Source organism: Salmo salar, chromosome ssa19 (assembly GCF_905237065.1).
Source record: "Salmo salar chromosome ssa19, Ssal_v3.1, whole genome shotgun sequence".
Lineage (NCBI taxonomy): Eukaryota > Metazoa > Chordata > Actinopteri > Salmoniformes > Salmonidae > Salmo > Salmo salar.
This window is the reverse complement of record NC_059460.1, coordinates 60,446,082-60,463,364: the sequence shown is the minus strand read 5'-3', so window position 1 is coordinate 60,463,364 and position 17,283 is coordinate 60,446,082. Positions and strand designations below refer to the sequence as shown.

The window sequence follows — 17,283 nt, the reverse complement described above, 5'->3', positions numbered from 1 at the left end:
TAGCTAAGCCAGACAGACATTTCATAGAGTGAGCAGAATAAGCATGCAACACACACACACGCACACGCACACACACACACACACACACACACACACACACACACACACACACACACACACACACACACACACACACACACACACTTAAGCACTTTATTTGTATCCACAATGATACATTGCAGCACAGCTAGAGCAATTTTTTGAGGAGAACGCTGAGTCCCAATCCCAAGACAGCAATATTATTCTCCCACTAACATCCGTAACCAGCAGAGAGCAGCCACATCGACGCGTGCAACTAAGAATAGACCTCTGGCTGTCAGATTTGTTGAGCAAACATATTTCTATGCCGGCTCTGCTATCTGGCTTCCTCTGTTTCCCTGGCAGTCTGACTGGCTTTGTCATTGAAGGCCGCCCTCTCTCTATCACACTCACACACTCTTTTATTCGATGATCCAATAAATGAAATCGAATCCCCAATTTTCAATTCTGAACGAAAAGTATACTTGTTTTTTGGTCATAGTTTTTTTTTTTATGGAGGATTGGGATCTCTCTCTATCTCTCCTTCTCTCTCTTTCCCTCTTTCCCATGAGAGGTTATTACCAGGATATCATACCACTGCTGATTTGTTTTATTCACACTCAGCACAGATGGACACTGGAATGCTAATGTACTCATTGTCCAGGCTAAATATCTTTGTACATACACATTTATAAATATATTAAGTCATAAATATGTCATACCAGACTTATTGTACTACATGTAGGGGTATAAATGACAATGTTTAAACTCTCTAATCAAGACCCGTTTATTATTCTAAATTCCCGGTAATCCAATCAATATTCATGGGCATGGCAGGGATTAAAATGAGAAAGGCCATTTTACGTGTTCATTTTGTGTGCCACATATGTGACTGCTCATGTCAATCTGCAGTAGCTAAGCATAGTACCATTGACCTTTAGGTGTTTGTATTTTTCAACATCTGTTGTAAAGATTTTTTTTTCGAAGCGCATACACGTACGTGTGTGCATATGCACAAACACGCACACTGCCTTTACCACACACACACACACACACACACACACACACACACACACACACACACACACACACACACACACACACACACACACACACACACACACACACACACACACACACACACACACTTCATGTCCACATAGGTCCAAACACACACAGAGATATTTTGCACACAAACACAAACCCACAGGTCTTTTCACACTCAATGGAAGTGTGTTATATCATTCAGGGATTTGACTTATTTTATGTATTAGTAGGTGAATCTTTGACCGAGATAGAGCAAGAAATTGGGGACTTTCATAACAACAGAGGGTACAAATACAGCTCTTCCACTGACTTCACTCCTAAACTAACAATGGCCAAGCTGAAGTCTTGTAATCTTAATATGTTAGAAAACACGTCTTAAAGGCACAATCTGTCATTTCAACAGCCTGACCCGGCATCTTGGTTTGGTAAGCTGAGGGATAGGGCTGGGGTAATGTAACCACTGTTAAATACATATACTGCTCAAAAAAATAAAGGGAACACTTAAACAACACATCCTAGATCTGAATGAAAGAAATAATCTTATCAAATACTTTTTTCTTTACATAGTTGAATGTGCTGACAACAAAATCACAAAGGCGGAGGTAGCGGTCCTGCTGCTGGGTTGTTGCCCTCCTACGGCCTCCTCCACGTCTCCTGATGTACTGGCCTGTCTCCTGGTAGCGCCTCCATGCTCTGGACACTACGCTGACACACACAGCAAACCTTCTTGCCACAGCTCACATTGATGTGCCATCCTGGATGAGCTGCACTACCTGAGCCACTTGTGTGGTTTGTAGACTCCGTCTCATGCTACCACTAGAGTGAAAGCACCGCCAGCATTCAAAAGTGACCAAAACATCAGCCAGGAAGCATAGGAACTGAGAAGTGGTCTGTGGTCCCCACCTGCAGAACCACTCCTTTATTGAGGGTGTCTTGCTAATTGCCTATAATTTCCACCTGTTGTCTATTCCATTTGCACAACAGCATGTGAAATGTATTGTCAATCAGTGTTGCTTCCTAAGTGGACAGTTTGATTTCACAGAAGTGTGATTGACTTGGAGTTACATTGTGTTGTTTAAGTGTTCCCTTTATTTTTTTGAGCAGTGTATATACCGCAGTGGATGTAAGGACTGACAGTTTTACTTGGTTCATAAGGCATTATAAGGCATGTTATTCAAAATAGGAAAAGTGATCACACATTTGAGGTTGCTTGTTGCAGGTGATAGGTAATAATGAAATTATATCCCTCTTTTATTTAAAGTCCCCTCTTTTGGGGACCTGTGCGATTCTGGTACTGGTTCCGACTGACATTTTTGCTTAGAAATCATTATGTGGACGCCACAGATTGAAATGGATAACACACACACACACAATTAAGTTATGTAATGTGGAAATGCAAGCTAGCCGGCGAAACAGTCAACCAACCTCCGATCACGTATTATGGCCTAATATTTGGCCTAATATGTGATACTGTTTTTATTCCTGTAACAGAATGGACAAGACGTGACTAAGAACCCATGGGAATGAGTAATGAATAATAGTATATGCCTCTCTATCCTCCTTGTTTTATTCAATATCTTCTATACTTAGCTTGTGTTGAGCTGGAGTCCTGATTCTCACGGACACAGGAGTATGTCTCTTGTGCATGTGTGAAGCAGGATGTGAAATCTGACACCACTTGAAGCTGGGTTGTCCTTCCTTACCATTTCATTCGCTCTTCCGACTCCCTACGTCACAGTCACTAACAACGCATATGCCTGGAATCCTTACATCGTAACACAGCAGGAGAGAGTGGTTTCGTCGCTGTAGAACATTCAGAGATCGATTTATAGCCAGTAATCCAAAAATAATTCATAGATTGTACACTTTCTGTTTGTCGTAGACGGATAAGATTAATGTGCGATGAAAGGTGAGTTCCTAACGAGCTCAGGAAGCCAGGCTAGAGCTCTGTGAGACGCTCACGGCTGTGGGGCAGACGTTTTGATCAAGAGAGACCTTTAGAAAATACGCACTGAATACACAGATATGTATTTTACAGTTATAATAAGGAAGGTGAACTCTAATAGCTTATTCGTTTTATAAATAGATTATACTATATTTAGAAAAAAATATGTACTTTCAAGCCTTATTCATACAGCTTTGTTGAATAGGAAAGGGATCACATAAAATATTTCATATTTTCATCATATTTGTACTGTGCACTTGAGCTTGTGTCCTCAAAAATGACTACACCTCAGCAATTTATTTTTAAAAAAGACAAGAAAGTTGAGATTTTAACCTTTCTTGGAGTATGCAGCATTACTAGTTATTGTTTATCGCCCTCTCATGATAAATCATTACTTTTTGGGGGATTATGTAGATTACATTTTCAATTACATTTAGTTACATTTAAGAAGTTTTAAAGGCCTTATATCATTCTCTGGCCGCAGAGCTCTTATACGTAAGCTTGATAAACTAAAGTGATACTGACTAGCCGTGTGAGTTTTTCTTGTCATCGAGGTATATTCTTCAAGAATCAATGAGCTTTATCACAGAAATATAATCAGATGATTCTATTTAAAGTAACTTAAGTGGCTCATGCACATCCTATCTAATGATGTGAAGAACCGCTCACACTGTGATTGCTACCGCCCAGCCTTTCCTGGCATTGTGGCGCATCATAACACACCCCACAGCGTTCTCCTCCAAATCACGCCGAAAAGTTTCTTCTATTTCCGTTTTGCGATAATAATGAACACGCCGGTGAAACGAGGTCACTCGTCAGAAGCACTGGTAAATAACATGCCACGGAGCTGAGTCTAAAAAGACACCAGAGCAGACAGCCCCCCCCCCAGCAGAGCGAGAAGGCTGAAAGCACTATTTGCTCACAGGCCTCTTTTGTACCAAAATAGATTTAAGAAACAAAAAGTTGGCACTCAGTAGAAATGACAGAGCAGCAGAAAGGAATAAGAGAGAGAGAGAGATGAAAAGAGAGAGAGAGAGAGAGAGAGAGAGAGAGAGAGGAAAAGAGAGAGAGAGGAAAAGAGAGAGAGAAAAAGAGAGCTAGAGAGAGAGAGAGGAAAAGAGAGAGAGAGAGAGAGAGATGAAAAGAGAGAGAGGAAAAGAGAGAGAGCGAGAGATGAAAAGAGAGAGGAAAAGAGAGAGAGAGGAAAAGAGTGAGAGATGAAAAGAGAGAGGAAAAGAGAGAGATGAAAAAAAAGAGAGAGAGGAAAAGAGGGAGAGAGAGAGGAAAAGAGAGAGAGAGAGGAAAAGAGAGAGAGAGAGGAAAAGAGAGAGATGAAAAGAGAGAGAGAGGAAAAGAGAGAGAGAGAGAAAAAGAGAGAGAGAGAGGAAAAGAGAGAGAGAGGAAAAGAGAGAGAGCGAGAGACGAAAAGAGAGAGGAAAAGAGAGAGAGATGAAAAGAGAGAGAGAGAGGAAAAGAAAGAGAGAGAGGAAAAGAGAGAGAGAGGAAAAGAGAGAGAGGGGAAAAGAGAGATGAAAAGAGAGAGATGAAGAGAGAGAGATGAAGAGAGAGAGAGAGAGAGAGAGAGAGAGAGAGAGAGAGAGAGATGAAAAGAGAGAGGAAAAGAGAGAGAGAGAGAGAGAGAGGAAAAGAAAGAGAGAGATGAAAAAAGAGAGAGAGAGGAAAAGAGAGAGAGAGAGAGAGAAAAAAAAAGCTGTAAAGAAAAAGGTGAAGAGTCACGCGTGGCTCAGTTGGTAGAGCATGGTGTTTGCAATGCCAGGTTTGTGGGTTCGATTCCCACGGGGGACCAGTACGGGGAAAAAAAATAGAGAGAGAGCGAGAGAGAAGAAAAGAGAGAGAGCGAGAGATGAAAAGAGAGAGGAAAAGAGAGAGAAAGAGAGAGAGAGAGGAAAAGAAAGAGAGAGATGAAAAAAGAGAGAGAGAGGAAAAGAGATAAAGAGAGAGAGAGAAAAAAAAAAGCTGTAAAGAAAAAGGTGAAGAGTCCCGCGTGGCGCAGTTGGTAGAGCATGGTGTTTGCAACGCCAGGGTTGTGGGTTCGATTCCCATGGGGGACCAGTACGGGGAAAAAAAAAATGTATGCATTCACTACTGTAAGTCGCTCTGGATAAGAGCATCTGCTAAATGACTAAAATGTAAATGTATGAAGACCAAGGGAGAGAGTGAAATGGAGAGGTGGAAAGAGAGAAGGGGCGAGAGAGAGAGTGACAGTGCGGTGTTATGCTAATTGGGGGGGGGGGCAGATATTCAGCCTGCTTATGTTCCTGAGCCAGGAGACTTATCCCCTTGCTCTCTACCTACTGTGGAAGAGCTTCTGGATCTTAAAAAGCCACACATACTTTAGCTTGCACGCACACTAGCTCACACACACACGCTTGCCTCTAATGCTACTTCTGTGCCCTGCTGTGGGCTACGAATGTTGTAACCTTTACACTGCAGGATGACTGTGGAGGCAGAGTTAGGAAACAAAAACACAGAGTAGAGGGCCGCACGTGCACTGTCAGGAGTGGAAGGAGAAGAGAGAGAAATAGATGTGGACATTTGTCCAGAATCTTAGCTGTCGCCCCCACCCTGCCTGATAACAGCACGAGCAACACATCTCCATTCTACCTGATTCCTCTGGATGGTGTGATGAGGTGTCAATGAGAGAGAGAGAGAGAGAGAGAGAATGAGAGAGAAATGCGCCATGAGAGAATAGAATAGTACAGCAAGGATGAGTACGTACTCTAAGTGGGACTAAAAATGCTCTTACACACAATTTATAAAATATGTCCTTTTTATGTAACAGCCATGTTCTCTCTCTGTCACTCCTCACCCTCACTAATCCACTTACACCATAAGTAGTGCTTAAAGCTCTTAGTATATTTGACTTCAGTCGATGGTCCAAATGGCACACTATTCCCTACATAGTGGACTTTCTGTTCACCAGAGCCCTATGGGAATAGGGTGCCATTTGAGATGCAACCTACATGATCCCGACAAACATAAATGCCCTGTATGAAACTCAGGTTACAGAGTAGCTAATACACTTGATATGTATTATGTATCACACACACACACGCACGCACGCGCATGCGCACACGCACACACACACACACACACACACACACACACACACACACACACACACACACACACACACACACACACACACACACACAATTAAGTTGTACTTTGCCACTCAAAAGCTAGGCCTCAATGTGCCTCTGGAATGTAATGTGGAAATGCAAACTAGCCGGCGAAACAGTCAACCAACCTCCGATCACGTATTATGGCCTAATATTTGGCCTAATATGTGATACTGTTTTTATTCCTGTAACAGAATGGACAAGACGTGACTAAGAACCCATGGGAATGAGTAATGAATACATGTGCATGAACCGCAGTGCCAATTACAACCTCAAGGACATTATGATAAAAGTGATCAGCTACTGTCTGTGTTTAGATAAATGAGTAATTGTGGTGGTTATGTAGCCATTGCCTGTCCCATCTGAGTTTTCAGCATTGCGGTGTTGTAAGTGAATAATATTATATGCCTCTCTACCCTCCTTGTTCTATTCAATAGCTTCTATATTTAGCTCGGAGTCATGGGGTGGGTGCATATTTAAAACCTCGAGGGGGGGGATGCTTGCAAGTGAGAAGTACTGCTTTTTAGTAAAACCACTAATTATTACAGTAGATTGACCTGGTGAAGTTGACTATGAGAAAGTATATTTTATGTTTTTGAAGATTTTCATTGTGTTTCACCGCATTTTTTTTATGTGATTTGGCTATTCTAAGGTTCAGGTTCTGTCCATGGCATATGGTGCTGAAACATGAGACTAGGTGCCTTCAGGGTTTACTTTGGAAGGGGCGCTGTCCCGCTATAACATGGTCCTGAAAGAGTCAAACCCTGTCCGGCATATGGTGCTGAAACACAACGTTCCACCTAGCCTTCCTACGACTCCACTTTGAAATAACATCATCCAACATAAAAGCAGTCATAACCATAAACCGAAAGGAAATGGATAGACATGTTAGCAAGCTGTTGCGTTGCCATCAACATCTTCAGAGACTTACACCTGCGCCCTAGCACCGCCCAGGTCTACCAACGTCATCAACTCTCATCCAGTCCTGACGTAGTACTACACTAACATTTGCATAGTGTAAGGAGGTTAGGCCAATCAGGTTGAGCCAACCTTGTCACTAAATCAAAGTTTTAGTAAAGGCGCGTGTGGCAGAAGCTGAGCGAACCAGTGCACCGCGCTCATCAATAGACACACGGATAAAGACAAGGCTATGTAATACGCTTTGGCTAGTGGATATTTACAATTGTTATAAAGTAGCCTAACGTGATATGCGTTTTTTTTTTTTGGGATGAGAGAGGATATTGTTTTTGCGACGGAGTGGCTTTGCGCGTCAAGATACCTTATGCACTGGAATGTTATCGAGTAAATTACTTCGATTTGACTTGTGAGAAAGTGAAACGCATGAGCCTTTATAGCCTACGTATGCTTTCAAGTTCATAGCCCGCGAATACCGGTCGCGTTAGACGTTTGTTGTATTTCACTAGAGCAAATTTAACCACGGTATCCAATTTTGGCAGTATACTGTAATAGCTGCTGCTTGTCTGCCAAAAGATGACGGAAAACAATGAGAAGGAGAATGAACCGCAACACCGGGACCTCCAACGTTGCCCGAGCACTGTGCCTATTCAGCCCGAATCAAAGGTAAGACGTTCGACTTTACTTTGAAGCCTTGCAGGTGCGCACGCAAAGACGTTGATTCTAGTTGCCTGATATTAGTTTAAATTAAATGCAATGCAGGTTAATGGCCTGAATCAAATGATGAGGACTTGATGAGCCATACCTAACCATTTTTAGACTACATTTTTCCTTTATATGCAAAGCATTTATATTTGTTTTTGAGACCCAAAATGATTGAGAAAAACTGGGATGTGACACCACAGGCGGCAAAAGTGACAGCGTGTATCGAAAGTGACAGCTAGCGGCTAGCCTTAAATGACAGTGTCATGGTGCTTTCAAGACAACTGGGAACTCGGGGGAAAAACGAGGTCAAATCATGACATCAGTGATCTTCAGGTCGGAAAGGCGGGGCTCTAGAAAGAGTTCCGAGTTCCCGACTTGCAATTCCGAGTTGGATGACTGTTCGAAACAATTTTTTACCAGTTGGAGCTCGTTATTTTCCAAGTTCCCAGTTGTGTTGAACACACTGAAGTCGGAACTCTGAGAGTTGTTTGAGAGAAGACTATAGCTTAAGGAGGGATGAACCTACATGTCACCAGATGAAATCTACAAGATCCTAATATTCATAAATGTAATAATAATACATTTTATTTATAAAGCAGCATTGTTTTTTTTATCCCAAAATGCATTGACATATTAAAACGTATTACAGAATGTCCATCTAGTACTGGCTTGGACTCCCCTTTGCCTCCAGAACCGCCTGAATTCTTTGGGGTGTGAATTATAAAACGTGTTGGAAACGTTCGTTGCTCAATTGGTATCAAGGGACATAACGTGTGCCAGGAATACATTCCCTACACCAGTACACCACCACCATGAGCCTGTACCATTGACACCAGGCAGGATGGGTCCATGGACTCATGCTGCTTACGCCAAATCCTGACTCTGCCACGAGCATGACACAACCGCATCGTCGGACCAGGCAATTTTTTTTCCACTCCTCAATTGTCCAGTGTTGATGATCGCGCCCTCACTGGAGCCGCTTCTTCTTGTTTTTAGTTGATAGGACTGGAACCCGGTGTGGTCGTCTGCTGTGTCATTCTGCACACCACTGTTGTACCGCGCCGTGATTTGCCTGTTTGTGGCCCTCCTGTTAGCGTGCATGATTCTTGCCGTTTTCTTCTGACCTTTCTCATCAACAAACTGTATTCTCCCGCAGGACTCCAGCTGACTGGATGTTTTTTGTTTGTCGCACCATTTGCAGTAAACCCTAGACACTGTGGTGCGTGAAGAGCCCAGGATGGCGACCGTTCCTGAGACACTGGATCCGGTGCGCCTGGCGCCGACGATCACACCACGCTCAAAGTTGCTTAGGTCACTTGTTTTTCCCATTTTAATATTCAATCGAACAGTAACTGAATGCCTCAATGCCTGTCTGCCTGCTTTATATAGCAAGCCATGGCCACGTGACTCACTGTCTGTAGGAGCGATTCATTTTCATGAACGGGATGGCGTACCTAATAAACTGACTGGTGAGTGTACTGTATATGAAACAGTGTAATATAAAACAGCAAAAGTAGCCTACATAGGGAATAATACAACTGGTAGGCCTACATGTAAAAGTGGATAACCATCAAGAAAGATACAAAAGCAATTGAAAATAGGCCTACATTTTCTACTGTCTCTTAAAATGAAGATTGTTTACACAATGGTTGGTACTTCTATTGAAACAAGCCAAAGCTATCAACCCAAAAAATAACGTATCACACACAACAGAAAAAAACACTATCCAAAGCTTTCATTGATTGCAGAGCCCTGACAACCTTCTACTCTGCACTTGGATTTGTGTGGTGTGTGTATATGTATGTGTGTGAGTGCTGTTTGTCTGTTTCTGTATGTACACTGAGTGTACAAAACATGACATAGACTGATGAGTTGAATCCAGGTGAAAGCTATGATCCCTTATTGATGTCACTTGTTAAATCCACTTCAGGCAGTGTAGACGAAGGGGAGAAGACAGGTTAAAGAAGGATTTTAATCATTGAGGCAATTGAGACATGGATTGTGTATGTGTGGCATTTAGAGGTTGTATGGGCAAGACAAAATATTTAAGTGCCTTTGAACGGGGTATGGTAGTTGGTGCCAGGCACACCGGTTTGAGTGTGTCAAGAACTGTAATGCTGCTGAGTTTTTCACGCTCAAAAGTTTCACTTGTGTATCAAGAATGGTCCACCACCCAAAGGAAATCTATTTGTCAATAACAGCTGGTGTGCGATGTCTAATATTAAGGTAGTCTTGAGGTATTGCTCGCCTAAGGCAGAGTACCTCATGATGAGCTGTAGACCATACTATCTACCGAGAGAGTTTTCATCTATATTTTTCTTAGCCATCTATTTACCACCACAAACCGACACTGGCACTAAGACCACACTCAATGAGCTATATAAGGCCAATAGCAAACATGGAAATGCTCATCCAGAAGCGGCACTCCTAGTGGCTGGGGACTTTAATGCAGGCAAACTTAAATCTGTTTTACCTCATTTCTACCAGCATGTCAAATGCAACCAGAGAAAAAAAAACTGTAGACCACATTTACTCCACACACAGAGATGCATACAAAGCTCTCCCTCGCCCTCCATTTGGCAAATCTGACCATGATTCTATCCTCCTGATTCCTACTTACAAGCAAAAACTAAAGCGGGAAGTACCAGTGACTCGCTCAATACGGAACTGGTCAAATGACGCGGATGCTACACTACAGGACTGGAATATGTTCCGCCATTAATCCAATGGCATTGAGGAGTATATCACCTCAGTCACCGGCTTCATCAATAAGTACATCTTCCCCAACAGTGAATGTACGTACATACAGTGGCTTGCGAAAGTATTCACGCCCCTTGATATTTTTCCTATTTTGTTGCCTTACAACCTGGAATTAAAATATATTTTGGGGGGGTTTGTATCATTTGATTTACACAACATGCCTACTACTTTGAAGATGCAAAATCATTTTTCTTGTGAAACAAACAAGAAATAAGACAAAAACAAATTACAACTTGAGCGTGCATAACTATTCAACTATTCAAAGTCAATACTTTGTAGAGCCACCTTTTGCAGCAATTACAGCTGCAAGTCTCTTGGGGTAGGTCTCTATAAGCTTGGCACATCTAGCCACTGGGATTTTTGCCCATTCCTCAAGGCAAAACTGCTCCAGGTCCTTCAAGTTGGATGAGTTCCGCTGGTGTACAGCAATATTTAAGTCCTACCACATATTCTCAATTGGATTGAGGTCTGGTCTTTGACTAGGCCATTCCAAGACATTTAAATGTTTCCCCTTAAGCCACTTGAGTGTTGCTTTAGCAGTATGCTTAGGGTCATTGTTCTGCTGGAAGGTGAACCTCCGTCCCAGTCTCAAATCGCTGGAAGCTTGAAACGGCTTTCCCTCAAGAATTTCCCTGTATTTAACGCCATCCATCATTCCCTCAATTCTGACCAGTTTCCCAGTCCCTGCTGATGAAAACACTGTGGGGATGGTGTTCTCAGGGTGATGAGAGGTGTTGGGTTTGCACCAGACATAGCGTTTTCCTTAATGGCCAAAAAGCTCAATTTTAGTCTCATCTGACCAGAGTACCTTCTTTCATATGTTTGGGAAGTGTCCCACATGCCTTTTGGCAAACACCAAACGTGTTTACTTATTTAAAAAAAAATTCTGGCTACACTTCCATAAAGCCCAGCTCTGTGGAGTGTACTGCTTAAAGTGGTCCTATGGACAGACACTCCAATCTCCGCTGTGGAGCTTTGCAGCCCCTTCAGGGTTATCTTTGTTCTCTTTGTTTTTCTGATTAATGCCCTCCTTGCCTGGTCCATGAGTTTTGGTGGGCGGCCCTCTCTTGGCAGGTTTGTTGTGGTGCCATATTCCTTGCCATTTTTAATAATGGATGTAATGGTCTGTGGGATGTTCAAAGTTTCTGCTATTTTTTTATAACCCAACCCTGATCTGTACTTCTCCACAACTTTGTCCCTGACCTGTTTGGAGAGCTCCTTGGTCTTCATGGTGCTGCTTGCTTGGTGGTGCGTCATGCTTAGTGGTGTTGCAGACTCTGGGGCCTTTCAGAACATGTGTGTATATATACTGAGGTCATGTGACAGATCATGTGACACATAGATTGCACACAGGTGGACTTTATTTAACTAGTTATGTGACTTCTGAAGGTAATTGGTTGCACCAGATCTTATTTAGGGGCTTCAAAGCAAAGGGGGTGAATACATATGAATGCACCACTTTTCCGTTTGTGTGTTTTTTGAATTTTTTTGAAACAAGTTATTTTTTTCATTTCACTTCACCAATTTTGACTATTTTGTGTATGTCCATTACATGAAATCCAAATAAAAATCTATTTAAAATACAGGTTGTAATGCAACAAAATAGGAAAAAGGCCAAGGGGGATGAATACTTTTGCAAGGCGCTGTATCCCAAACAGAAGCCATGGATTACAGGCAACATCCGAGCTAAAGGCTAGAGCTTCCGCTTTCAAGGAGCGGGACACTAATCCGGATGCTTGTAAGAAATCCCGCTATGCCCGCAGACGAACCATCAAACAGGCAAAGCGTCAAACAGACAAATCATCAGATGTGGCAGGACTTGCAAACTATTGTGGACTACAAAGGGAAAACCAGCTGCGAGCTGCCCAGTGACACAAGCCTACCAGATGGGAAAAATGCCTTTTATGCTTGCTTCGAGGCAAGCAACACTGAAGCAAGCATGAGAGCACCAGCTGTTCTGGATGACTGTGTGATCACGCTGTCCGTAGCCGATGTGAGCAAGACCTTTAAACAGTTCAACATTCACAAGGCCATGGTGCTGGACGGATTACCAGAATGTGTACTCTGAGCATGCGCGGACCAACTGGCAAGTGTCTTCACTGACATTTTCAACCTCTCCCTGACCAAGTCTGTAATACCTACATATTTCAAGCAGACCACCATAGTCCCTGTGCCCAAGAAAGTTAAGGTAACCTGTCTAAATGACTACCGCCCCATAGCACTCATGTCGGTAGCCATGAAGTGCTTTGAAAGGCTGGTCATGGCTCACATCAACACCATCATCCCGGAAACCCTAGACCCACTCCAATTTGCATAACGCCCCAACAGATCCACAGATGATGCAATCTCAATTTCACTCCACACTGCCCTTTCCCACCTGGACAAAAGGAACACCTATCTGAGAATGCTGTTCATTGACCACAGCTCAGCGTTCAACACCATAGTGCCCATGAAGCTCATCACTAAGCTAAGGACCCTGGGACTAAACACCTCCCTCTGCAACTGGATCCTGGACTTCCTGATGGACCGCCCCCAGGTGGTAAGGGTAGGCAACAATACATCTGCCACACCGATCCTCAACACGGGGACCCCTCAGGGGTGTGTGCTTAGTCCCCTTCTGTACTCCCTGTTCACCCATGACTGCATGGCCAAGCATGACTCCAACACCATCATTAAATTTGCTGACGACACAACGGTGGTAGGCCTGATCACCGACAACAATGAGACAGCCTATAGGGAGGAGGTCAGAGACCTGGCAGTGTGGTGCCAGGACAACAACCTCTCCCTCAATGTGAGCAAGACGAAGGAGATGATTGTGGACTACAGGAAAAGGAGGTCCGAACAGGCCCCCATTCACATCGACGGAGCTGTAATAGAGCGGGTCGAGAGTTTCAAGTTCCTTGGTGTCCACATCACCAACAAACTATCATTGTCCAAACACACCAAGACAGTTGTGAAGAGGGCACGACAACACCTTTTCCCCCTCAGGAGACTGAAAAGGTTTGGCTTGGGTCCCCAGCTCCTCAAAAAGTTCTACAGCTGCACCATCAAGAGCATCCTGGCCGGTTGCATCACCGCCTGGTATGGCAACTGCTCGCCATCCGACCGTAAGGTGCTACATAGGGTAGTACGTACGGCCCAGTACATAACTGGGGCCAAGCTTCCTGCCATCCAGGACGTATATATACTAGGCAATGTCAGAGGAAGGTTCTCTCTGCCACCGCATGGCAAGCAGTACCAGAGCGCCAAGTCTAGGTCCAAAAAGCTAATTAACAGCTTCTACCCCCAATTAATCAAATGGCCACCCGGACTATTTGCATTGACACCTTCCCCTATGTTTAACACTGCTGCTACTCACTGTTAATTATCTTTGCATAGTTACTTTACCCCTACCTACATGTACAAATTACCTCGACTAATCTGTGCCCCCGTACATTGACTCGGTACCGGTACCCCCTGTATATAGCCTATATATTTTACTGTGTTACTTAGTAAATATTTTCTTAACTCTGTTTTCTTAAAACTGTAAGTTGTATTCGACGCATTTGATTTGATTTAACTTGACACAACTGTGGGAAGCATTGGAGTCAACATGGGCCAGAATCCCTGTCGAATGCTTTCAACACCTTGTAGAGTCCATGCCCTGACGAATTTAGGCTGTTCTGAGGGCAAAAGGGGGTGCAACTCAATATTAGGAAGGTGTTCCTAATGTTTTGTACACTCAGTGCACGTGTGTATGTTGTGTTAGAATGTGTGTGTGTGTGCGTGCATGAGTGTGAGAGTGTGTGTGCGCATGCATGCGTGCGTGTGTGTGTGTGTGTGTGTGTGTGTGTGTGTGTGTGCGTGCGTGTGCGTGTGCGTGTGTGTGATGGAATGTGCACTGACAGGGACAGAGCTCCAGAGACAGTCTGGGTGTAGTTCCCTGAGAGTTTGTTTTTATCCCAGTGGTGGAACTTTGTGCCTGGGCACACATGAGCTCCAGCTCCCATTACTCTCCAGACCTCTAGACAGACTGTTACTCTAGACAGGCTGTTACTCTAGACAGGCTGTTACTCTAGACAGACTGTTACTCTAGACAGACTGTTACTCTAGACAGACTGTTACTCTAGACAGACTGTTACTCTAGACAGGCTGTTACTCTAGACAGGCTGTTACTCTAGACAGGCTGTTACTCTAGACAGACTGTTACTCTAGACAGACTGTTACTCTAGACAGGCTGTTACTCTAGACAGGCTGTTACTCTAGACAGGCTGTTACTCTAGACAGACTGTTACACTAGACAGACTGTTACTCTAGACAGGCTGTTACTCTAGACAGGCTGTTACTCTAGACATGCTGTTACTCTAGACATGCTGTTACTCTAGACAGACTGTTACTCTAGACAGACTGTTACTCTAGACAGACTGTTACTCTAGACAGGCTGTTACTCTAGACAGGCTGTTACTCTAGACAGACTGTTACTCTAGACAGACTGTTACTCTAGACAGGCACACCATGTACTAGAGGTTGTATGAATGGAGGTGGTTTGCTGAATCACACTTTATGTGATGAGTAACATTGTTTTATACTTGAATACTCACCTAGGCTTTAGCTTAGGCGTCTAACACAGGCATGCAGGAAACCCGGGTTTGAACCCAACTGGTCACACCCAGCATTAGGTTGTCAATGATCTATATGCAAACTGAGACTGCCCTCAATAAGTATTTGTGAAACAAAATGTTAGTGTTAAATATGTTTTTTGGACATCCCCTTTCCCATGGGCCCCAATTATTTCAACCAAAAGTATCTCTGTACGCAATGTACATTTTTTGATTGATCATGGAAACACACACACACACACACACACCAGTCACCTAGCATACACACACACAAGGGTTAAAGGGATGAGCTACGGTACATTTCGACCAGGGAGGGCGGACTCGGTCCTCGACCGTCACCTGAGAATTTATGACTCAATCAGGCAACAGATGTTTTCTTTGTCTGGCCACCAGCTGGGTCATAACTCAGTGGGTCGCTGGCTCAACAAGACATGGGGGAAAGGATGTCCCATGTTTCACTTCCCGCCAAGCCAAAGCCCCGGCTGGCAGCCACAGGCCCATTTCCAACCGGTTAGAGAGTCTCAGTGAATAACGGCCAGGAGGACATGTGGCGTATCATCCCTCTTTCTCGTATTGTGCCTCTCTCTCCTCTCTCCACTCTCGCTGTCCCTATCCACTCCAATTTCAAATGGCTCTGGGAGAATTTGTCATAGTCTTAAATGGGACCGCTGGCCTCAGCGCTTTGCTAAGTGACCCTCTCCTCCTTTGGGGTGCAGTGACAGCTATGTTCTCTGAAACAAATGATTTGGGCCCTTTTTACCCCCTCTACCTCCCTGCTGGGGGAGGTTTCTAAGGGGGAGGTAAGACTAATAGGTGAGGTTGATAGTCTCCTGAGTGGCGCAGCGTTCTAAGGCACTGCATCTCGGTGCTAGAAGCACCACTACAGACCCTGGTTTGATCCCGGGCTGTATCACAACCGGCCATGATCGTCCGATAGGGCGGTGCACAATTGGCCGGGGTAGGCTCTCATTATAAAATAAGAATTGGTTCTCAACTGACTTGCCTGGTTAAATAAATAAAATTAAAATAACGATTCCACTCAAGCGGTTTGAGTTCTAATCAAAGTGGTATGGAGCAGTGATTCCCCTATTATTGTACATTTGGAGGGGGGCCACCTTTGCCTACAGCTCTGAAATAGAACTCCAGCCATTACCACGAGCCCATCCCCCCCAATTAAGGTGCCAGCAACCTCCTGTGCTCTCTATCTATCCTGCACGCACTCTTCATCTGTCTCTCCCTTCTCTGTCTCTTTAATGTTGCACCCCTCTCTTTGCGTCGTTATCTTGTTTCCCTCTCTCCCTCTGTTCGCTTTTGTATGAACATTTTCTCGGAACTCTCTCCTCACCCACTCTGTTTTCTCTTCGATTCATTCTTGTCTCCTTCTCTATACACTTCTCCACTTTTGATGTTCCCTCTCCTTTGAATGTCTCCCCCCCTCCCCTCTGTTTCCGCCCCCCTCTGTCTCTATGGACATTGATTGGGTGGTGATGGCTGGATGAGCGCTTGGCAGGTTAGAGGTGTGATTACGGGCAGGGTAGCGTGCCAGGGGCAGTGCCCGTGCCAAGACGGGGGGATAGAGTGCTGGAAAAAATAGCAAGGAAGCAAGAGGGACAAAAATAGAGATAGGACAGAGAGAGGAGAGTGAAGCCTAGAGAGAGATGGAAGTGATAGAACACAAGCAAGAGTGAAAGAAGAGAGCAAGGAAGTGAGAGAGATGTGTCATCTGTGTTTTGGTTTCTTGACTGTGCCTCCACAAACAGTCATTCCACAGTGTAAAGGTTACATCATTCACAGCACATTATACTACTATGGAGGCAATCATAGCAATCATAGCAAATGTGTGTGTATTTGCATGTGTGTGTGTTGTGTGTGTGTGTGTGTGTGTGTGTGTGTGTGTGTGTGTGTGTGTGTGTGTGTGTGTGTGTGTGTGTGTGTGTGTGTGTGTGTGTGTAAGCATGACTGTATATATTTGTGTGCTAACTTTAGTTTGGGCAAGTGTTTGTGAGAGTGCGTGCGTCCGTGTTTGTTTACACACACACAGCTTGCCAAACTGAGTGACCTGCTGACTTTTAAATAAAAATGTTGTCTGTACAGAGAACAGATGGGGGGAGAGAGAGAAAGCAAGGTTAGAGAGAGAAAGGAAAAGAGAAAG

The 17,283-nt window shown here is 44.0% G+C and overlaps 1 protein-coding gene across 1 annotated transcript in view; it reads left to right on the top strand.

The window, feature by feature from the left end:
• Nucleotides 1-7,246: 7,246 nt before the first annotated feature.
• LOC106579369 (SH3 and cysteine-rich domain-containing protein 2) overlaps nucleotides 7,247-17,283 on the top strand; it is a 42,098-nt gene continuing 32,061 nt past the window's right edge. The window contains exon 1 of the mRNA XM_014159209.2: nucleotides 7,247-7,734. Coding sequence (XP_014014684.2) covers nucleotides 7,645-7,734 — 90 coding nt within the window. The 5' untranslated portion in view covers nucleotides 7,247-7,644. The remainder of the gene's footprint in view (nucleotides 7,735-17,283) is intronic.